This window comes from Aulonocara sp. 'chitande type north' Nkhata Bay, linkage group LG10 (genome assembly GCF_057382095.1).
Source record: "Aulonocara sp. 'chitande type north' Nkhata Bay isolate Kocher_YH1m ecotype deep benthic linkage group LG10, A_spYH_male_GT1.1, whole genome shotgun sequence".
Taxonomy (NCBI): Eukaryota; Metazoa; Chordata; class Actinopteri; order Cichliformes; family Cichlidae; genus Aulonocara; species Aulonocara sp. 'chitande type north' Nkhata Bay.
The window spans coordinates 10,950,402-10,973,055 of record NC_141353.1 but is presented as its reverse complement, the minus strand read 5'-3'; the positions used below and the strand labels follow the sequence as shown (position 1 = coordinate 10,973,055).

The 22,654-nt window shown below is 46.8% G+C and overlaps 2 protein-coding genes across 12 annotated transcripts; one reads left to right on the top strand and one right to left on the bottom strand.

Moving 5' to 3' along the window:
* Positions 1–1,810: 1,810 nt before the first annotated feature.
* On the bottom strand, positions 1,811–16,711 carry uimc1 (ubiquitin interaction motif containing 1). 9 transcript variants are annotated; one of them, XM_086308205.1, is made up of 23 exons: positions 16,574–16,711; positions 16,211–16,298; positions 15,624–15,788; positions 14,712–14,821; positions 14,500–14,578; positions 14,259–14,380; positions 13,539–13,925; positions 12,854–13,459; positions 12,600–12,642; positions 12,413–12,510; positions 12,157–12,275; positions 11,471–11,669; positions 10,717–10,821; positions 10,588–10,643; positions 10,307–10,476; positions 10,016–10,077; positions 9,199–9,289; positions 8,829–9,122; positions 7,819–7,894; positions 7,630–7,732; positions 4,009–4,057; positions 2,295–2,328; positions 1,811–2,169 (listed from the first exon to the last, which is right to left on the bottom strand). In XM_086308205.1, exons 4-23 carry the CDS (start codon positions 14,799–14,801, stop codon positions 2,001–2,003), a joined length of 2,952 nt encoding a protein of 983 aa, XP_086164331.1. In that variant the 5' UTR covers positions 14,802–14,821; positions 15,624–15,788; positions 16,211–16,298; positions 16,574–16,711; the 3' UTR covers positions 1,811–2,000. The 9 variants fall into 9 exon arrangements, 7 of the variants coding, with proteins under 7 accessions (XP_086164331.1, XP_086164335.1, XP_086164329.1 ...); XM_086308209.1 differs by lacking the exon at positions 15,624–15,788 and having other exon boundaries at positions 13,539–13,690; positions 13,769–13,925; XM_086308203.1 differs by lacking the exon at positions 15,624–15,788.
* Positions 16,712–16,805: 94 nt separating this feature from the next.
* LOC147320328 (uncharacterized) lies at positions 16,806–22,633 on the top strand. 3 transcript variants are annotated; one of them, XM_086308211.1, is made up of 5 exons: positions 16,806–17,470; positions 18,395–18,609; positions 19,310–19,427; positions 19,512–19,671; positions 22,301–22,633. In XM_086308211.1, the coding sequence occupies exons 1-5, from the start codon at positions 16,940–16,942 to the stop codon at positions 22,423–22,425; spliced, it is 1,149 nt and encodes a 382-aa protein (XP_086164337.1). In that variant the 5' UTR covers positions 16,806–16,939; the 3' UTR covers positions 22,426–22,633. The 3 variants fall into 3 exon arrangements, with proteins under 3 accessions (XP_086164337.1, XP_086164338.1, XP_086164339.1); XM_086308213.1 differs by lacking the exon at positions 22,301–22,633 and adding an exon at positions 19,914–21,003 and having other exon boundaries at positions 16,808–17,470; XM_086308212.1 differs by lacking the exon at positions 22,301–22,633 and having other exon boundaries at positions 19,512–19,718.
* Positions 22,634–22,654: the final 21 nt, after the last annotated feature.

Here is a 22,654-nt window from a genome sequence, read left to right as displayed (position 1 = left end):
TGCGCCTTTATTCTTTCTAAACTTTCGCCTGGTGGTGCAACTCGCTCAGCGTTGAGACAGCGAATGTTTCAACACAGCGGCCACAGAATGTTGCGAGGAAACTGAAACCTAAGGCTGGAGCAAATGAACCCGACGACAGGCCGTCTGGGGCCTCCTGAAGGTGCAGAGATCGTGTGAAGGACGAACGATGAAGGACACGAAGTGTTCGGAGTTCAGCGCAGTTCATTTAAGTCTGTTTTCATCAAAGAAATGGGAAGAGGTTCGATTCAAGTGTTTTGTGGCCAAAGAGGTGAAAATGAGGCAGAAAGATCTTACAGGACGGTGATGTTTTCAGATAACTCATCAGTGCTGCGTTCACTTACATCGGGAATAATCAGTAAACTGACTTTCACTGCAAAGTAAGAAACTCTCAGTGTTCAGACACAGGACGAGTCAGTGCAGAACAGGAAACACTCGTTTATGAGATTTTATAGAAAACATTCACAACAATATTGATTTTGATCATTTTTGTCTTGTGAAGACAAACAAAGCACTTCTAGTTTTTCTTTCTTTAGCTCAGTTTGGAGGCTGAGTAAGAATAATGCACATTACACTGCAGTTCCTCCGGCGCCACTCGAGGCTCCGGCGGTGACGGATTTTACAGACAGCCTGTTCCTCAAAGCTAGGGGGCGTGGCCTCTGTGACTGACAGGCTGCTAGCAGGACTCCCTGGGCCTCTGCAGCGTGTTTGTGCTGTTGAGCCTTTTTTAAATTATTTGAGAACTAATATTTCATGCTAGGCATTTATTCAGTGTGCTACTCAGCAGGTACCATGCAAGGGCTAGCTTGCCAACAGCGGGTGAACAGGTTAGCAGCCAAAATGGTGACGCTGAGGCCTCAAAACCCAGAAAGTGACATCACAAGCCTTCGTCCATCTTTGATCGAGGAAACAATGCACAGAGCGGGACTCGACTCAAGCACCGACACTGTTAAGTTCATCTGTGGAGCAAACCTCTCTAACCGTGGTGTCCTCTGGTTTACAGGAAGTCTTCGATGTTACTGTTACGTTACAGGAAAGTGAGGTCTGGATGCCGTGGCGTGTCACTCTCCTGGAGCGATGACAGATGCAGTTTGGTGCTGTAGTGTCATTTCTGAGCCACGACGGAGGAAAAGGCTGGTCCAAAAGACACCTTCACCCAACCAGCTGCAGGCCCGTCTGTCTGATGCTGCTGAGGTGCACCAACTGTGATGGCACAACACCCTTGCTTGAGGGCACACCGGACTTTCTGCGGTGTTTTTCTTGGGTAATCTAGGAAACTCTGAGCTGACACAATCACTCAGTCACGACTTCAGCACAGCCACATTCAGCACTTCTTCCTTCAGTGACCTCAGAGGTAACCACGCCGGACCACCTGCCTCCATAACCAGCCTATCCTGCTCTGGATGACACCCAGAGAGCTCTGAGGTCTCCCTCTTCTCCTCCTTTGTCCAGACCACGTCAGCCTCGCCTCTCTAACCTGAGGCGTCCCTCTGACAGACTCATTTCTAATCCCACCCATCCCAGTCGCTTGGCAACACAAAGGTGTGTCAGAGCACGGCGAGCAGAATGTTCACCGAAGGCCAGCGCACACAAGCACACCGAGTGAAACGATCAGCTGAAAACTCGACTGTACTGTGAGAGTTTATGGGGACTGACTCACTGCCGCCTCATGTGGCCACTAGAGGAACTGCAGGTACTTTGGTTTGGCCTCACCTGTAAATGCAGTGAGCAGCGCCTCAGCGCATCTAACCCGCTGTTTCCACACGAGTATCCATGACGACGGGACAGAAAATCAAAGGCAGAAAATCCAACATTTAATTTCATTTCATGTTTGAGCGAAGCTACAGTAACATAAAGGAAATGTTCATGAGGAGGTAGACTGAGACATCTTCAGCGTCAGCCCGACGCACTTTCAGCACTCAAAAGTTCGATCTGCAGAAATGTCCTTCAGCCCGCTGTGGGCTCCAGTTAAGGCTCCGCCCTCATCGGCGTCTTTGGTACGGCTTCTTGGCTCGCTGCTGTTTCTTGAAGTCGATAAGGCAGTCGGCGGCTTCTGAGATGGGTGTGAAGGACCTGATGGGAGAGTTACTGACCCTGAATGCTGACACTTCCTCCTCGTCATCATCATCATCCCGCAGATCGATGACATCACTGAAAGAATGAAGACAGAGAAGATTTCAGGCGTCTAAAACTTGAGCAAACAGGGTGTAGCAGGAAGATTTCAGGTGTCTTTACAGCTGGACTTCAAACCCAGAGCTGTTTTAAAGGCGCCTTACCCGGGCAGGACTTTGGATCCAGACGGGCCAGCATCTGCAGAAACACAGCGAGGCAGGAAAACGTGACTTTATGAACCCTGATTCAGCGGTGACATCACATCAGCAGGACAACAGCTTTCCCCGTTTCTAGAAACATCCCGACCCCGTGTCCCTGACTTTTAGAAACGGGAACGTTGATAACAGAAGAACAAAACCTGGAGCTTCATCTATAATCAGTCACATCAGAGTCTCAATAATCATCATAACAAAAGACTTTATACCAGAACTATCAAAGTCTCCACTCAGTAACTTCATCTCAGGGTTCAAATGTGTGAGAAAGTTCTTCACGGTGAACCTTCGGGAGGCCAGACTGTTTGATTTAGGACGCCTGTGAAACACGAGGGCTGTAACTGAGTCCTGCTGCTGAAACGTGACGAGCAGCTCATCACTGCTCAGTGAAGCGCGGCTCAGTTTGGTGAATAAGTTAAATAAAGAGATTATAATTTGACTCCATCCCAGTCTGAAGCCTGAGCGCTGAGCGTTTAGCTTTGGACACGTTTATCGTGGACATCTGAGACTCATTCCTCGTGTTTTCCTCCCTTTAAGCTCGTTAGACTACACTGCAACAAGGCCAAGGCCGGCGCGGGCCTCGCCTCGGAAAAACAAATTCCAGTGAGAACGGAAACAAAAGACAAAGTCTGACAGCGAGACGCTCCGCTCTGCACGAAGGTCACGGCGAGTTGTCGCTGAAGATGTTTAACTGTGACTCAGACTTTTGGGTTTTCATTTAGCTCCTGTGATCTGCAGAGAGCAGTCGGGACTCTGGCATTTTTCTCCCATCAGGAGTCCACAGGCGGAGGCTTTTATTTTTGAGCATGCTCCTTCACATGTCACTTGTGTGACCTTTGACCTGCTGACAGTGCTGTCATAAAGAAAAACGAGGAAGCAAAAACAGATATGAGCGTCAGACGCCCTCTGGTGGTCAGCGTGAGGAACTGCAGCCGTCTCAAACAGACCTCTCTGCTGGAAGCTTTGAGCTCACAGGAACGTCTCATCAGTGTTTACTCTATTTTACTTTTTCTTTGTTTTTTATCATCATTGTTTTATTCTGTGTAAGTTAAAGAAAATCACCTAAATAAACTCATAATAATAACAATAATACATACAGCTAATGATCCGACAGTCTTTTCTTTGTCAGCTCGTTTCCACTGAATCAAACGCTCACGCGGAGCCTCGGGCTCTCTGACATCACATCAGCAGCATCACACGATAAATCGATAAATGAGAAGATTTCTTCATCACTGCTCAGAATAAAAAAAACCTTTACTTTACGTATTGAACAGTAAATTCAGCAACGTTCCTGCAGGCTGCTTTATTGGGGGCGTGGCTGTAAAAACATGGCTGCCTCAGACCGTCCAATGACTGTGCTACAAACATGGTGATTTCAAATTTGTTATTCAGCAACTATTAGCAGGTATCTGTGATACAACCATGCAGTCAATTATACATGCTAACAAAGCTAGCTAGCATTAGCCGATAGCTTAGCACTCCGCGCTCTCATCTGAATCTGGCAAATTCTGCCTTCAGGAAAACCCCCTAAAAAACAATGACATCAAATGACAAACCACCGTAATGGGGCTACATCCATCTTTTATATACAGCCTTTGCTTTTTTAAATCATTCAGATTTTTGTGTTTCAGAGGAAGAAAAACAAAGAGCAACAACGATGACGTACCCGAGTCTCTGCTCTCCGTCTGATCCAGAGCCAGCAGCAGATTTCCCCTCTGCAAGATCAGAAAACAACAACTTTTAAACATCTTTAAGTTTCTTTACTGAACTTTTACTCTTTTAACACCAACAGTCGGCACTTTGAATGAAACTCTTCAGCTTTTCAAGCAGCTTCTCTTCTTCGTCACCTGAGCTATGATGTCCCTGTCTGTTGTCTCCTGCTCCGTCTGCTCTGCTTTTAACCAAAAAACAATAAAAACTAAGTTTAGGAATAACAAAACAAAAGCCTGCTGTAATTTAGGATCAACAGGTGTCTGATTTCAAAATAAAAGCTTGCTGCTGTTACACATTTTCCTTGATGTTTCTCCTGGAAAAATGCTACGAACATCCTGCTTCCTGTCAGACTGTCACCTGTGGATCTACACCGCCAAAGCCATCTGGCAAAGGGGGGTGTCAAACATAAGGCCCGGGGTCCAGAGCAGGGCTGCCAGAGGGTCCAATTGGTCCTGTATTTTCATGTTTTACATGTTTTAGTGCTGATAAAGACCTCACCGCTCACACTACAACACAGTAGTAGGGCTGGGCCATATTATACCGTTCACGGTAATATCGGTACAATGTTAGGCAACGATAAGAAAATGAAATATCACGATAGAATATGGGTAAAACGCGCAGGCGCACATGGCCGAAAAAGCACGGTGGTAACGGAGAATGAGAAGGGAGAAGGTGGATCGTTGAGTGAAACGGATGATCCAGAATTGGTTTGTAAAGATGGTCCCACTTCAGTGGTGGTGTTTGTCTGTCACATACCCACCAAAGAACTTTTTTTTTTTTTTTTGTAGAACATGCAAGCAGCCGTTGTTATTGACTATGTGCACGTTAGCATATGCTACGTCCGGTGCGGAAACTCCTGTGGGGAGCTTTGTTTCCGGTGTCCTGGTTTACGGTCCAAAACAAGTTAAGCAAATGAATGAATCAAGCGGCGATTTACATTTCTATAGATGTCTCGGGCATTTACCCAATATATCTGTAAATGATGTTCATCGACTTGTCGATATTTTTCCCCCGCGCCTCAGAGCAAAAGAGAAAAAGGATTCAAATGTTATATTTCTCAGCTGTCCCTCGTTTATCGCGGGTGTTATGTTCTAAAAATAACCAGCGAGAGGTGAAATCAAGGAGCCAATTTTATTTTTGACGGTGCAAAACGTTTGGTGGACATCGTGGACATACAGCGCTGCACTTCAGAGTCACACTGCTAGCATCGATGCAGCGATTCTGTACTGTACAGGAGAGACGGAGGAGATCGTCAGCAGTGATCAGGACGCAGGACACAATGTGATGTAAAAAAAAAAAAAGCGCAAACTTGCACTAAAAAAATCTGCGAAACAGCGAGGTGAAAGGTGAACCGCGTTATAGTGAGGGACGACTATAATTTTGAAGGCAAGTCACAACATACCCTTTGTAAATACTAATGTATAGAAACCCTTACCAGCAGTCGTTCATTTTTTGTGTGGCTTTTTTCACGGTTTGTTAACATGCTGTGTAGGTGTGTACTTGACGAGCTGATCTCGACATAACGGGGAAACATCTGGTTTGACTATTGTTCACCTGTAGTTTGAATGCTGAACATTTGCCTGTTTAAATCATGAGACCAGTCTCTATACAGAGATGTGCTTCTGCATGTGGACGAGGTGTCTTCTGCTGCAGTAATGCAGTTCTGCTTGTGTTGAGTGATGTAAACAACTGATCGATCTAAACGCTTTAAACATCAAAACTGATCATTAGATTTTTATGACACAGCAGCGGTGAGTGTTCCCACCTTCTGCTCTTTGTAACTTAACGCCATCTTTCCGTTTTCCAGTTTTGGACATGATTTTGGAGGATATCTTCGCAGTAGCGATTGACCGCAAAGTAAAGCTACCAGAAATGTACAACCCCACATCCGGTCTCAAACCAGGAAGTTAGCGTTTTCTCGTGCACAGGGTCTATTGCCGTATTTGTCGGACTAAGGTGCTCGTAATTCGGGAAGTAATCTGGGTCCTAAACTCCGCCCCCTTCAGGTCCCAAAGTCAAACGATCACTGCAGCATCACTGAGAGTTAAAAACTGTCTAAATTCTTTCATCTTTAATAAAACGATCAGCATTGCTGCTTTACCAGGTGTAACTATGAAGTTTAACATCCAGGCATCCATGAAAACAGAGTTTATTACATTTAACGAGTTAGAAGTTAGCAGGAAGTTAACAGAAGTTAGCTCGCTAGTTTCGCTAGTTACCTAAGCATGATATTGCATGTTCTGACTGAGAGATTTCTGAAAAAATTCAAACGTACAGCTCTGCTATCACTTCCAACATAAATGAAGACAGGAAACTAAACAGCAGTGACGTTTGTAGGGTTACTGAAGTTGGGCTAGCTGGTATATAATGATGTGCTACGTGATCGCTAGCGACACAGAAGAAAGTGTACTTTATTGGTCCCCGTGGGGAAAATCCCTCTCTGCATTTAACCCATTCACTCAGTGAAGCAGTGGGCAGCCACTGGGCGCCCGGGGAGCAGTGTGTAGGGACGGTACCTTGCTCAGGGGTACCTCAGGGGAATCGAACCCCCGACCTTCCGATCATGGGGCCACCACTCTACCTACTGAGCTATCCCTGCCCTATCCCACAGCTATGTTAGCATAAACACAGTGAAGCTAGAGGATGAACGCTAACCTTTTTCCACTCAATAAAAGTTAACGTGAGGGTTCCTGATGGTTAGAGACAAATACAGTCGCATGGCAGGATGCTGTAAACGGACCAAACTTCAGTCAGGAGAACAACTGAGATAATCCATCCACAATATGAGGTTAGTCATTAATATACTGCAACAACATGGGAATAGAGCAGCTGTGATAGAATACAGCATTAATGAATCAATGGTACAGAAGTGGAGGAAGCAAGAAGAATGAGTTTAATAAAGTTTGATTTATCTGACTGCTTTGTTGTCTTATAATCCCGTGCACCTTATGGTCTGAAAAATACATATTTGGCTTTTTATTTGGCACACTGCAGTTTAATGTTGCAAAGCACCTCTTTTTAACTTCAGTGGATATTATGGTTATGCTCAGGATATGTCAGCCCATTTCCACTGGAAATGCCTTTTGGTTAAACTTTCAGCAAGGAATTTGCATTTGCACTGTTACATTTTTATATAGCTTTAATGTACATAAAAAACAGCTGCTTGTTTAAGTGAAAATAAATGGGTGTTTTTCGCACTAGTAAAGTTGTGGGGTTGTATTTTGTCTCGCATCAATTATATCGTCATTTATAACGCAAATTTTCAAATGTACATCGTGATAAATATTTTTGGCCATATCGCCCTGCTCTGCACAGTAGCATGTTTGGTTTTCCATGACTTACTATAGAAATTTAAAAACAAGTGGGTCCAGAGTAAAAACACGAAACCAAACCAAGATGACGAGCTAAAGTTTCACTGAAACGAGCGGCTCAAATGTGCCTGCTCTTTCTTTGTAAACAGATTTGAGTTTACACAGTGAAAAAAAGGCTGATCGCGGTTTGTTGCAGACTAAACTGGTGGACTGTCTAAGCTACAAGCAGACAGGTGTGCGGTTTCAGAGCGTCGCCGGCTTACAGCTGCAGTCTTGGATCCGTGGCGCTGGATGCAGAGCTCGGTGTGTCGGCTGTAGTCCTTCAGAGGCACGGCTCTCTGACAGATGTAGCACTTCTCCTGGTTCCTGTTGGATTAATTTAGAAGAAAGCAGCGAGTCAGAAAACAAAGAGCTCTTGCAGCTAATGTAGACATCGCCGCAGACACACCTACCTGCCAACGTCAGCGCCCTCATTTGTGTCTTCGGCGTTCGCTCTGTGTGTTCTCTTCCTCTGAGTCTTCCGTGACACTAAAGAGGAGAACAAAGCTCCGACTGAAACCACAAATCAAACCACAAAATGCCACATCTGACTCTCACCGGTGACTCATGTTGTAATTCCCAGTTTGGCCTGAGGGTGGCAGCGTTTTGTCACTGTTAGGTTTAAAATTGGACACACTGATACAGAAAAGCATCCAACTAGCTTCAATGTGAAGGTTTGGAATAAAAAAATCTTGAGAGAACTGATTTTCTACCTGTGAATTACTCCGATAATCTAACGCCCACGCTCGCCACGCCCGAGTTTGACACAGCCTGAACTCCGATTTCATTCAAAACGTGAAGCACTGTGTTCTTTATATATTTGGCTGACGCAGAATGAATCATCATTTAAAACCATCACACAGGACGAGTGTGACTGCACAGTGCAGCTTCCAGCAGAGCCGCGATCGGCTCGGATATACGAGACGCAGCACAGAGGAAAGGTTTTGCTTCTGAATATGTCCGAAAGATTTCCACGATGACGACAAACCAAAACAAACGTCCCGATCATGGAAGCTCGGGTTTATGATCGCAGCTTGCTGAACAACAGTGGAACTTCACTATTATATAAAAGCTTCTTTATTCTATGATTTATTTCATTTCTATTACTCCTTCATTCCTTCTTTTTTCCTATTATGTAACTTATGTTACTGAGTTACTCTGTGGCTGCTGTAAGACAAAATAAACCATCCTCTGTCATCTACAGTGCATGTGTGACAGTTAAAGCATCTTTCCGATCTATGAACCTTCAGCAGTGTTTTATCATTTTGTTCTTTGACGTCTTTGTTGTTTTTCTTCTTCTGTGTTTTCTTTCATCGCAGATTTCTCTGAGCTGTTCTTGTTTCTCCTTTTTCGAGCCGCTCGCTGCGTTTGAACGATTAAAGTTCCTGATGAACTCTGCGGATTTTTAAAAAAAACAACTCACCTTGTATGTAGTCGACCTTGGGCCTCCTCTCCTCCACGACTGCTACCTCGCCGTCGCAGTACGCGGCGTGCATCTCGATCCTGCTCGCGGGGAAGGACGCTTGGCAGAGCGGGCAGTCGACGGCGGTCTCGGGGCTGCGGGGGACGACGGCCGGCTCCGGCGCTTGGTCCTTTATCTCCTCCACATCTGGATCCCCTCCGTCCTCCTGCACCTCCTCCCTGCTCGCAGGCTGACCGGCGCTGCCCTCGCTGCTCCTGACGGGGACGTCCGCCTCCATTTGTTCACCTGTTGGAGCTGAGGATAAATGACAGCTTCAGCTTCTTAAACACGCAGCATGGAGGGTGAAAATGAAGCTTTTCTGTCTGATTACCGTCGGCCTCCACCTCCTCCACCTGTGGCTCGCTCCTGGAGGGAGGATCAGCGTGAAGGATCATCTGAATCTCCGGAGTTTTAGCTGCAGGCTGCGGACAAACTTTTCACATTATTTTAGCACTTTAACACATAATTTACTGACTGCTGCCACACACAAACCCACCCAGCACCTCCACCTGCTGCTTGTACAGTTCAGGGTCTCGTGTCTCTGAGGAAGAGAACATGCAGAGGTGGTGCTGACCTGTGGACTTGAACCTAGAACATCCACAACATGACGCATCAGTGCTAACCACTGCAGCACCGTGCTGCCCTGGAAACTCAGGACCAGTTCCTGTCAGAGTCGGCCAATCAGCTTTAACGCAGTTAGATCAGAACACATGAGCTCAGATATAAAGGATGAACACACACACACACACACACACACACACACACACACACACACACACACACACACACACACACACACACACACACACGTTCATCAATGAAATCGTGACTGTGACGGTGCTGCAGGTATCTTCTCTAACACCATCCATTTACTAGCAGACAAGCTCCACACTCTTATTTTGAAAGTCTAGTTGCTGCTAATCAGTTGAAAGCAGTCCTTCCTGTCAGACTCAAACTCCACCGTGATGGAGAGGAGCCGCTGACGGCGGTCCCAGTCTGCTCTGCAGGTCCTGCACGCAACGAACCGGAGGCTGAGCAGAGCGAGGACCGCCAGCTGCTCCCGGGTGGAGGAGGAGTCAGTTGGGACCTGCAGTTAACCTCCTGACTTCCTGTCTGCGAGTTTCTCCCGCACACCTGAGCAGACTCACCTGATCTTCTGCGTCACACACCAGCGTCACGTCCTGACTGCTGTCGCCGCTCAGCTGCGTCTCTGAGGTCAAATGAAGAATAACGTTATTGGAAAACACAGATAATAAAAACACACAAACATATCACAGCATCGTTGTTCACTCCTCTCACTGCATCCAGGTCCTTTACACTCACATCAGCCTCGGCGTCTCAACTTCCTGATTAGAGACAATCTGAGGAGTTTCTTCTAGTCTGAAGAAAAACGTTGAACTCAGGCTCAGGCGTGAGGACAGCGGAGACAAAATCCTTACCTGGACAAACCTCACAGTCCTCAGCGTCCATCGGTTCTTCGTCTCCATCCTTCTTCCCGTCCTCCTCTTTGTTTTCCGTCTTCGTTTGCTCCTCTTCCTCCTCCTTCTCCTCCGTTGTCGGAGTATCAGCAGCTTCATCCTGAGTTTTGCTCCTCAGCCTGAGACCTCGTCTGAAAGCCAGTTTGAACAAATCGAACGTTCCTCGTCAGATCAGACGGAAATCTCCTTTAACCTCCAAACACGAAGCAGACGCCGCTTCACGGCCGAGAGCAGAGTTTTACCTGCGAGCGGCGTGACGCTGAGGCGATCCAGCGGGCAACTCGTGCGACGGCGATTCCTAAAAACATCACACGTGTTCAAACATCTGGAACAGAAGCAAACAAACGTAATCTTCTGAGACATTTTTGTACCTCCGTTTGCGGCAGGACGGCCTCGCCCCACTCCGCCTTCCTCAGCAGACGCCGCTGAGCCCGTTTCAGAGTCTTCTCGTAAACCTCCATCTGAGCCACGATCACCTGAGCGGCGACAGGAAGGATGAGTGGACACACGCTTATGATACTCGGGTCAACATTCTCCGTCACACACGCATCACGTTACTGATTTCACAGTGACTCAGATTTGATTTTGACATTTTTAAGAATAAAAACAAACAAATTTATTTTACACAATAAAATAAATTTGAAATAATCCCTGGACTTCATTAAAGCTGCTTTGCATGATTTACAGCTGAAAATAATCCTTCTTTATCCTAAACAGGGGCTTCTGCAGCCTCTCGGCTCATCCTCTGTCTCCGCCTTTTATGACTTTGTTCTGATTGGCTGTCCCTCGTAAACAGCAGGTGGCGGGGCTTCTCTGACTGACAATAGCCATACCCCCCCCTGTGACATCATAAAGTTCCACAAGTAGAAAAAAACTGTGTAAACATTTCAGGGATTATTTGTAGACACGCTGACTTCACATTTGAAACGTCGGCCATGTTGACTTCTGTCACATCTAAGACCAAAACTACATTTAATTACTGAAAGAGTCACTAATTATTTTTGCAGAATTTCATGCATGAAGTAAAAGACAGCAGCGAAGCCTCGTCCTGATGTCAGAACCATGATGTGCTGTAAACGTGTAAACGAGTCCGTTATAAATTATCGTAATCTGTAGCGTGACCACCTGCGTGTACGTGTCTGGGTCGAGGCCTCGCGGGCAGAAGGGAACGCCCCAGTAGTAGTGAACCGTGGTGGAGTCGGCGGACTCTCCAGAGCCGACAGAGGAGAGCGTCCTGCTGCGATCAGGCCGTGGCTCCTCTGTGCCGGACTTGGAAGAAGTTTCAGGCGAAGTTTGTCTGTTGGAGCTGCTCTGAGGACGCAGGCTGCAAACAGACAGAGAGAAGACGGAAACTGGTTTGCATGATTCGTTCGGCAGCAGGACTTCACTGTCCTGTCTGTGTGTGCACAAACGTTACAGCTGGATTCAAGTAACGTGCACAAAACCCACAGACACGTGTTTACTGACTGTATTCAGGCCACGCCTTCTTTGTTTCTAAGGAAACACTTCCATCTATCTGTCCGTTCAAGCAAAGCTTCCCAGTCCCTCTCGGGGGACCTCAGGGTATTTCTAGGCCATGAAAGACTTATAACATCGCCCAGCTGGATCTGCCTGGATAACCTCGACAGGGAGGAGGCGCTGGGACGAGCATGAACCACCTCAGGTGACTGAGGGTGGGTGTAACGTAGGCTGTGAGACCGGTGAATGTTATTTCAGGGTTGAAAAAGAGAAACAGGTGAACATCCCGCTCCCCTCATCTTTTACTCACCAGAGTCTCGTGAGCCTGACAGCTGACACGTGAGGTTTCGTACCTGCAGTTTGATCCAGTCGCCCCTGAAGAAGCAGCCACGTGGTTCAGGGAGGCCGCCGGGCTCTCCGCCTGATGAACTGACGTCTCCTCTGGGAAGACGGGGCTGGGAGAGCCGGTCGGCTGCAGGAAAAACAAAAAAGCAAAAAACGACATTTTTAAGATGATGTGACAGAGATGAAGACATCCCCCCGTCTTCATCTGCAGTCTGTGTGGACAAGCTGAGCTGTGTTCTTGTAGTAAAATGATCAGCTGTGTACCGTGACGTCCTCGTCCCCGTCAGACCAGACTAGCGTCATATCGCTGGTCAGCTGACTCTCGGCCGGGTTCGGGGCTTTGGCCCGCCCGCTCAGCTCGTCTGCATCGAGGAAATCCAGAATAAAAACACCGTCAATAAAAACAGACAGAGTCCACACAGTCCGAAAGCAGAGCGAGCGACCTTCCTACCTGACTCGGACGCTTTCAGCCCGTCCAATCGACTCTGACCGTCCTGCAATAAAGAGCAACGAAAATAGAGAAAAGAGTCTGAAAAGTCACATAAACATCAAATAACTGAGTGCCCAGTGTGGACCAGTGAGGCACACGATCGAGCGTCTCATCGTGACGCTTTCAGAGAATCCACGTAAATGTATCGAGCGTTCGGCTTTCTGGGGGAAAGCGCGCTCTGACCCTGCATGCAGCACTGCGACCTCTGAGCTCACCTTCCTGTTGGCTGGAGGACTCTCGCACCTCTGCTGCTGCAGTCCGAAAACGGGGCTCTCGGAGTGGGCGTGGCTCGGCTCGGCCTGTCCTCTATTGGGACTTTCTGGGAATGCTAACCGTTCTGATGGAGGAATGCCGGGGCTTCGTGGGAACACGGGGGACGTGGGTTTCACGGAGGGGGTTAAACTGTCCTGAGAAGAAAACGTGAATCCTGAGTTTTCACCGTCTTGGCTGCGCATGGCGTCTCGGGGTCTGCGGGCGCTCGGCGACCTCTCGTGCTGAGCGTTCCTGCCAAACACGGGGCTTTTAGCGCACTCGGGGCTCGGCTCAATCTCGTCACTGTTGTCGGGATCTGTGCCAGACAGGGCGGGGCTTTTGGGACATGAGGCGACGTCACTTTTAGGGAACGTCGGGCTCTCGGGACGACGGGACTTTTGGGTGGCGTTCGAACCATTCTGAGAGCACAGCACGAACCCGGAGCTCCTGCAGGTGTCCAGCAGGTCCTGGCTCAGCCGGCCGATGCGGACCTCCGCCCGGCAGCCCGTCAGTGGAAAGACGGGAGACTGATGCAGCTGTGAGTCCTGGATCTGTGTGGAGTCGGAGCTCTGGGAGGAAACAAAGAGATGAACCTTTAAACGACTTTTCTGACACACGTTTTCCTGCAGATCGCAGACGATGACGAACCTGCGGCGAGTCGGGGAGAGCCGGCAGAGACTCGGAGCTGCAGGGAGACGCCTGAGAGTAGACCTGAGTCTGCGACAAGTCTGGCATCTCCGGCAGAGGACTCCCCGCTTTCCTCTTCCTCTTTAAATTCCCGTTGTCACCGTCTCCAGATCCTGCTGGAACAAAGAAACAGTGCCTTTCATATTTATTTCCTGGTGTGAAGTCTGACCTCAGATGGACGCCGGTGTTACCTTGAAGGCAGCCGTCCTCTGAGGCTCCTCGATCGATGGCGAGCGTTGTCTTCCCGTTCGAGTACGCTAGTTTGCGGCGGGAGCAGAGCCTGAGGGAAACGTCGGCGGGCTGAGATGGACTCTTGGGGGTCCGGCACGCCTGCGTCTGGCCGACCATCTGTGAGAGGAAAAGCAGGAACATCTTTCTCTGCATTCATTTGTCTGTTTGCTCTGATTTGTTTATTTACTAAGATTAGCATTGTAATCTGTGCTGTTCTGTAGCTTTTAGCTAACTTTAAAGAACATGAATGAAACTCTCAGAAGCGCATAAAAGTAAACCATGCTAATGTCAGGATTCACGCAGATCTGTAACATCGTCTTAGAGAAGAAGAGCGGGCGCTCTGCAGAGAGGCCCTGATTGGTGCAAACTGCCATCAGCTGCTGATCGACAGGTAAACAGGACAGAAATAAAACCCAGATGCGTGCACGCCTGCTCCAGCTCTGTACTCACGCTCTCCTTGATGGCCCTCATCATGGCCTCCTCCTCCTCTTGCTGCCGTCTGAGTGCCGTGGCGCTCGCTTCCTGTTCGCTCAGGCGCAGAGCCAAGTCCATCATCTCCTCCTCGGACATCTCTGCAAACACACACACAGAGCTTCATCACCAAAGTCCTGCTTACACCCTCAAAATGAAACAGGTTCAGCAGTTCTTGAACCTCCCGAAATGCCCTGATTCCACCTCCATGCTTCTGCACCTTTAGGTTTGGATTTGCTCTCCCTCTGCCGTTTCTCCCTCGCCATTGACGTGGCGAGCAGCGACGCCGAGAGCTCGTCCTGCAGAGACAAAAAAGGACAAACAGTTCTGATGTTGTTTTTCATGCAGCTGCCAGATTATCAGTCAGATTTTACTGATCCTGGTTCCACGAGAGCGACCTCATGTTCATTCAGGACGCTCGCGTTTCTTCACCTGCTCGTCTGCAGCTTCGTCCTCCTGCGAGTCCTCCTCCTTCTGGTTCTCAGAGGCCACGTCGATGAGCTTTTGCTTCCTCAGCGCCATCTTGCTCTATTCCTGAGTAACTGCAGCCAGCAGACACACAAAACTCTAAATAATAAACCAACCAGCCGTAAAATCATTGAGTTAAAGTTATTAGTAATCATCTTTAGATCCACTGCTTCCATAAACACGTAATAAAACATGTGGCTGCCGAGCTCCAAACAGGGTTTTATTAACACGTCGTTTCTGATCTCAAATATCACCACAGTCCGTAACATTAGGATCCACCCAACCATTGTCTTCTGCTCCAATCATCATTGGATTGGTGAAGTCGATAATTGGTCGGATCACTTCATCCTCCAGCACAGTCCGAACTCTCTGAGGAATCTTCAGAAATGATTCTCCAAGCGTCCTGAGGGACATTCAAAGCTCTTCTTTGGATGTTTCTGTTTTTTGTCCTGTTCTCCATCAGAATGATCTCACTCTGCTTCAGGGATGTTGAGGTCCGGGCTCTGTCGAGGCCAATCTGTGACTGATGGTGTTCCTCAGGCTTCTCCTGCACTGGCAGTGTGTTTGGCATCAGCCTCATGCTGAAAAACGAAGCTGCTGCCAGTCAGATGTTTCCAGACGGTACTGATGGCGTGTGGAAATCTGACCGCACTTTCATAGAGTTGATAATTCAGTTTCGATGAGATCAACACACTGATTGAAGGACAGCAGAGACCACGACACAGCCTCCACCATGTTTTACAGACGGCTGTAGACACTCGCTGTTGTAGCTCCCTCCTGACCTCCTCCACACATTCGGACCATGATTTTGATTGGTTGCTCTACCAGACCTGTGTCCATTAATGTTAAATCCAGTTCAGGTGTGATGAGGCATACCTGTTTCCCTTCTTTAAGAATGGCTTCCTGAGAGCCATCCTTCCCCTGAGACCACTCCTGATGAGGCTTCAGTGATCTCTCAGGTCTTCTCTCTGAAGGACATGACTGTCACCTGCTGTTAACACCTCTCACTTCTTCTGTCCTCCACTCGTCTAGCTTCCTCCTCTTTGTTAAAAACACACAGCACACCATGCTGAGATATACCTAGTTTCAGCTAATAGATCTTTGGGAATCACCTTCCTGGTTCAAACATACTTTCCATACCCCAAACTTTGTTTTTTCTTTCCACATTTTTTGATTTTAAATGTAAAGAAAAGTCCCCAATGGAGTAAAATCCCAAATAATTATGAGTGGTGGCTCAAGACTTTTGCACAGCAGCTGAGAAAACAAGCATGAATGTGTGATACGAGTCTGAAGTTTGCTTTGATGGTCACGATTAAATAATTTAAGTTTGTGATTGTTCAGCGGGATTATTTAAAGGGTCAGTTCACCCCCAAAACACGAAGCTTTAATCCTTCGAACCGCTTGTTTCCGTCTTTAATAACAAACAGCAGAATGAATGACAGCCCTCAGGCCACGCCTACTACCTGCTTCACCTGATGATGGTGGGTCTCCTCCTCCTCTTCTCCTCCCTCCTCTCATCTGTCCTGCGGTGGGGCCTGAACAAACTGCCCTCTGCGTTAACACAAAGACAAACAGAGGCGCGTGAGCGGCCTGAAACATCGCACACTGGACGTAACGTTAGCTCACACGGCGCGAGGGCAGCGGTTGATATGGAAACAAGCTGACCACACGAGTCAGCGAAAAGAGGCCGTTAAAAGTTGGCGCTTTTCGGTTTTCCTGCAACTAAAGCGTGACGCTAGAGAGCGGGTCAGCCTGCCGCTCCTGCCCGGCACTCCGAGCGGCTGAGGCGGCGGTTGAAGGCCAGCGCTCCGCTCACAAACACTCACCCAGCACTTTTCCTTACTTTCGCGGCGCCATGTTTGTTTCTGTCCACCTCGTCATGTGACTGCGACGTCGGCGGGGCCGCCGCTGTCCACGATGCCTTCACGGACTGTCGGTGAACACAGATTTCTCACCTCGTGTTCCTGATGTCAGAATTCTAATTAGAGTTGATTTGTGACAATAAACGAATTAACAATAAATAAATAAATATAACATAAAAAGAAGAAAAATGTATATTAAAATTAAAATGAGTGTCTGTTCGCAGGATGAAATGCTTGATAAACTCTTGAACTTCCCCTTAAACCTGTAAAAATTAACTTTCATTTCTTGGTAACCAGCTTCAGTTACTGGGCGTGGTCCTTACAGTTTTTATGATCGCCACCATCCTTCATCTAATCATGGAGACGCGAAAAAACCGCAGAGACTATAGAGAATATTTTGTAAGGGGTGAACACTTAAAGCTGAAAGAGCTGAAATCGAAAGCTCGACATTCCTACCTGGATACGAAAAGGAAAAAATACCTGTTCAAAAATAAAAAATACATCCCTCCGTACCCCCGGCCGGAGTTTCACGTGTCTCATGTGAAACACGACACAGAGAGAGGGTCACTGTGCTGGATCTCGAAGGATGGAGGCTTCAAGGATCCACACGGAGGCGTCAAGGACCCTGAAGAGCCGTCCCTGGTGTGGTGGAGTCTGGCTGTTGGACCAGAGGAGATCCGGTCAGCTGAGAGGAGGCTCCTGAAGAAGACCTTCCCATACCGGACCAAGGAGCAGGCCCGGAGGCAGCAGAGGTTCCTGTGGAAGTTCGCCTCCTCTCCAGCCTTCAGTGAGAAGTCCAGGTATGGATCGTACCGCTTCACCTTCAGGGTGGAGGAGGTGCTGGAGGCCTACAGCGAGCAGGTACGGACTCCTTCAGTGTAAATTTAAAACACTTACTAACCTTTGATAATGCTGTTTTATTACAGCAGACACTGATGAGACGCCTGCTGACTCATTACAAACTGAATTTTATTTAGTCACAAGTGTTCAGTTCATCCAGCACACAGCCCCTCAAAACTCTGCTGACCACGTTATTGCAGTTTAAAAAAATTGATTTAGTTTAGACTTTTTTGTTTTTAAATCATTTCAGTTTCAGGAAGTCTCCAGTTCAGTTTGCTGGTCTCAGTTTAGTTTTTATAGTTTGAAAATGTTTCGTTTTCATTTAGTTTTATTAGTTTCGGTCTCAGTTTTAGTCTTTGTGACTCATTATTGTATTTATTGAAAAGACCAGAGAAGATGTAATTTATCTGCATAGATATTCAAATATGAGGAGAAGTCTCATAAAAACTTCCATCTGACCTGATCAGGCAGTTTGTGATTTTACCAGAATATTAAATCATGAAACAAAAACATTTCCTTTGTAAATTAATTTTACTTTAGTTTTTCATGTTCATTAAATTTCATTTCGTTCAGTTTCAGTTTGTTGTATATAAGGTCTAATTTTGGTGTAGTTTTATTACCGTGTAATAACCTCGGTGTAGAGGTGAGTAAACGTCTTCCTTACATTTTGCTTCCAACAGCCAGACTTGATTGTGATATCTGAAGAGTCCTACAGATTTCCTGAAGCCTTTTCAGAGCTTTTATTTAGACATTGGCTGCTTTTTCACTCATTCTCAGTCTGGTCCTTGTACCTGACCACAAAGCACCAAACACATGGGAGGAACCAGTGCTGCAAAGATTATAAATCTGTCACCAGCCTTTCACGAAACAGTCTGACACCAACAAAGAGCTCTAAGTTGAGCACTTGTCACATCCCTCCACTGAAACCTGTTTATTTGTCTCCAGTTTTGCTTCGGTGCTCCACCCGTCTTGCGAGTGTTCAAGACCTCCCTGTACAAACAGGAAGTGGTGTATACTGTGCTGGTCCACAGACCGCACGATGACGGGCGCTTCTCCGAGTACCCCGAGCTTCCCGATGACGACCCGAACGCCGTCTGTGCTTACAGACGAGAAGAAAACATCTTCATCTGGAGACCAGAGGCCATGTGTGGGACACACTGGTAAGAAACACATAAAGATTTCCATGGAGTCCACCGAACCACACACTCACTGCCAGTTTATTAGATACACCTTCGCAAACATCTGAGCAGCAGCTCAGAACATGTAGACGTGATCAAAACGACCGAAGCTGAGCATCAGGATGGGAGGGGGAAGGTCTGACCCAGAGTGTTTCAGGAGCTGCTCATCTGCTGGGAGTTTCCCAGACAGCCGTCCTCACACGACCACACTGTGCCATCTTCTGATTGGCTGCTTCCAGCAGGGTAACACGCCATGTCACACAGGCCAGATCATCTCAAACTGGTTTACTGAACACCAGTGTTTGTATATGATGTCATGCCACTCCAAGTTTAAACACATTTAAAAAACAGCTGCTAGATTCAGAATCAGCTGATTTGTCTGTAATTTGTAAAATAACTTTATTATCGTTAATGAAACTTACTAACACATAGACTCACGGTGAGAAGATGGTGGTGAAAGGAGGACCTAGTTCCTGTGCCACAGACAGTACACGGGTCCAGTTTTACTGTGATGTAGTTCAGAGTTAGTGAGAGACAAACACTGATGCTGAACAGAAACCAGGCCGTGACTTCAGGACACTCAGAGTGTCTTTACACTTCAGCGCTGACCTGAGCAGCGTCAGTGAGGCGCAGTGATGCAGTTTAACCTCTGTGGGCTGATTCAGATGCTGCTTCCTCTCAGGTATGAGCTGGACTACAGACCTGAGGACAACCTGATGGAAGCCTGGGAGCTGGATGATTGCCCACAGTATTATGTTTGGGATCACGTCGCGCTCGCCCTGCATGTGGAGAGCGGACAGGTACGTTCGCTCAGATCTTCACGTCGAGCATTGCTACAAATCCAGCTGCACAGACGTGTTAATTATCCTCTGTTTCTTTTTCAGGTGCTGAAGTTCGACTCCGATCGACTGAGACAGAACCTCAAGTTCTGTGAGCGAGACGACGTGACCATCGCACCGAAATTCTACTTTGATGATTGTGAGGAAGCTCAGAGCGTTATCGAAAGTCTGTGGCCCGAGTCGTCACTGGAGAAGAACTTTGCAGGTAATAAATCAATAAAACTCTCAGTTACAAACCTTAAAGTTATATGACAGAAACTCAACTCCACATAGTTTTTATTACGTCAGGCAGCCTGTTTATTTCTGCTGGAACATTTTACCATTGGAGTCTATGGGGACTGAACCAGCCTCTAGTGGTCGCTAGAGGAACTGCAGTTTTCGCTCCTGGAGCGTTGGCTTCATCTTTCCTCCATCTCAGTTCCTCCTCTGCCTCTCTCCTTCTCACAGGTCTCTCTCTTTAGGGGAAGAAAACCCCACAGCAGTGTTAAAGAGGCCTCAAGACTCGGTGCTGTGAGACAACGATCGGGTTTAACTTCTGCAAACTTTTCCTTTTTCCTTTTTTAAAGAGACCAAACGTACACACTGCTGTGCAAAAAGCTTGAGGCACCTCGATAAGAAGCAAACTAGTGAGAGAGCTGCTTAAAGTCTTATTGATGCTGTCAACGATAAGCCGCGCTGCTGAAGCATCAGCGCCTCTGTGTGAGCGCACTGTCACTGTCAAATCATCAGCAGCACTGGACGTTGTCACTCTGTCCTGTCTGCAGGAGACCAGTCTGCAAATTTAAGATTAGAAGACATTTCAGAAAGTAAAACTATATACAGTATTATTATTATTACGACTGTTACTGTAGTTATTCTTATGGGTGCTGTGTGAAATTTAGGGTGACCACCTTTATTCTCAGGAATCCTTCTCCAGGCTTCCTGAATTCATTCAGAGCTCTTCTTTGTATGTTTCTGCCTTTTGTCATGTGATATGTGATTGTTGGGGTTTCTCAGTATCACTGTGGGGTTTTTCCTTGCAGTGTGAAACACCTCGAGGTTACTGTTGTTGTGATTTGGTGCTAAAGAAATACAACGATGATCTCACACTGCTTTGGAAATGCTGATGTTTCCTCTGAGGAGGCCGATCCATGACTGACGGTGTGTTTGGGATCGTTGTCGTGCTGAAAACTGAGACTCTGGCCAATCAGATGCTTTCCAGACTGCTGGTAACAAAGTGTCTGAAGATACAATTTAAACAGCTTCTTTGATTGGTCGTCTGTTACGTGTAAAAACGACACTGGTTCATGTGGGTGGGGTTTCTCCACTTCTATGCTCCATCACGGTGGAGGTTATACATGTAACAGTGGAGGGGCGGAGACAGAAAAACTGCTTCACATGCTTCGCTTTTGCATTTTATTAGTTGATTTCAGATATACGACTTCCTGTAATACCACAGATACATAATTATGTATGAACATGTATGATTATGTGTTTTTATGCAGCTTCTCGTGTTCATGTGCCTGAATTTCATACACATTTCTACCTTTTTATACAATAAGACAATAAAGTTCTTTTGAATCTGAATTTGTGTATTTATTAAGAGAACAATCGTACAATTAATTATAAACACAAAGATTAGTTTATTTATATTTCTAGAATAATATTGAAAAGCTCTGAGACATATTAATCTAATTTGATTGACCCCACCTTGAAGTTGGACCTGTGGGCGGGGCTTGTCAGAGCCTCTTGTGGGTTTACCACACATAGTTAAGAGCACCACCCTTCTCTGGCTCCTGGAAGGTGCTCATAGTGGGGACCGGGCTGTGACTGGGAGGAACGACCTACCTGATCTCTGAGCGCTGGAGGTCGACGGCAGGAGGAGCAGAGTGCAGCTCGAGCAGCAGCTGAAGCAAAAATCTACCATCAGTCATTAGGTTGGTTTAAAGAGAATCGTGGATGCCAGCAGCAGGTGGGGCTCCATCAGTGAGGTCAGGTCACATTGTCATTGTTGTAGTTTGAAGTTTGTCTGCCCTCAGCACACATACTGTGTGTCTGTGTCTGTGTTGGGCCAGTAATATGTGTAATACTATAAAACCTGCGTTTGTGAATGAGTCAGAATTTGTGGGTTTATTGCTGATTTGAGTCCGAACTGCAGTTTAAACCTGGTGAGAAGAACAAAGAAAAGTAGAAAAAGAGCCTGAAAAACTCTTATCAGGGGATCTGCAGCTGCAGGTGAGGCGAGCTCGAGAAACTGTCAAGAAATGCAGCTGGTGGGAGAGGCAGTGTTTAACAAATAACAACCTTGAGATGGTGACAGCGTGGTCGAATGATGCTCCACCCAAGAGATCAATGCAAACATCCACCAGCCTCCAAAGCAGCAATGAGAGATAAACGAACTCCATGAGACTCTGGACCTGTGTGGTTCTTCTTGTCACTGCCTCGTTAACACGAGAGAAGAAGAATGAGGACGTCTTCTGTGCTCAGATGTTGTGTTGTGTGTATCAAAGAGCCATGTAGGGGTCAGCAGAGGTGGGAAGTAATGAAGTACAAATACTTTATTACTGTACTTAAGTAGAATTTTCTGGTATCTGTACTTAAGTATTTATTTTTTGGACTACTTTTTACTTTCTACTCCTTACATTATCAAAACTCGTCTCTTTAGGCTCAGCAGTATCATTTCTATGTGATTTCTGTTATGTAAGCTGCTATAAGTGACTTGTTGGCCTATAATATGTGAACCACATCTCACATGTATCCCTCATGAATGATATAAAATCATCTTGAGACACAAACGACATTCACATCACGAGAAACTGGAATCAAACAGACTTATATGTGTTCTTTATCTTTAGGTACAACGACGCCGTTTATTGGCACCGGGAGCAGCGCCGGTGTGCGTCTGTGGTATCAGCTTCGAGCGGGGCTGCAGAAGAAGCATGAAGGGAGAAACGTTTCTATCAGCTCAACAAACATGTGAAATCACAGAAAAGTGTTCGCAGGGCACCAGACAGGCCGGGACCCCGCTGGGTAGAATCGCCCTTCAACTTTTTTTTTACTTTCTTACTTACATTTCGGTACTTTTTCACTTTGACATGAGTAAAAAAGTTGCTTCAGTACTTTAACTTTTACTGGAGTATTTTTTACCACAGGTATCTGTGTGTCGTTAGAAGTCTCGTCGGTTATGATCTGGGGACGGAAAGAGGATT

What these genes read in the sequence shown, in the direction of transcription:
- uimc1 (XM_086308205.1), bottom strand. Translation starts at nt 14,801, where the DNA reads ATGGCGCTGAGGAAGCAAAAGCTCATCGACGTGGCCTCTGAGAACCAG. An exon ending in GCGACTGGATCAAACTGCAG is followed by an intron (nt 11,670 to 12,156) that starts GTACGAAACCTC and finishes GTCTGTTTGCAG; the next exon opens with CCTGCGTCCTCAGAGCAGCT. An exon ending in ACCCAGACACGTACACGCAG is followed by an intron (nt 10,822 to 11,470) that starts GTGGTCACGCTA and finishes GTCGCCGCTCAG; the next exon opens with GTGATCGTGGCTCAGATGGA.
- LOC147320328 (XM_086308211.1), top strand. Translation starts at nt 16,940, where the DNA reads ATGATCGCCACCATCCTTCATCTAATCATGGAGACGCGAAAAAACCGC. An exon ending in GCCATGTGTGGGACACACTG is followed by an intron (nt 18,610 to 19,309) that starts GTAAGAAACACA and finishes GCTTCCTCTCAG; the next exon opens with GTATGAGCTGGACTACAGAC. An exon ending in ACTGGAGAAGAACTTTGCAG is followed by an intron (nt 19,672 to 22,300) that starts GTAATAAATCAA and finishes CTTTATCTTTAG; the next exon opens with GTACAACGACGCCGTTTATT.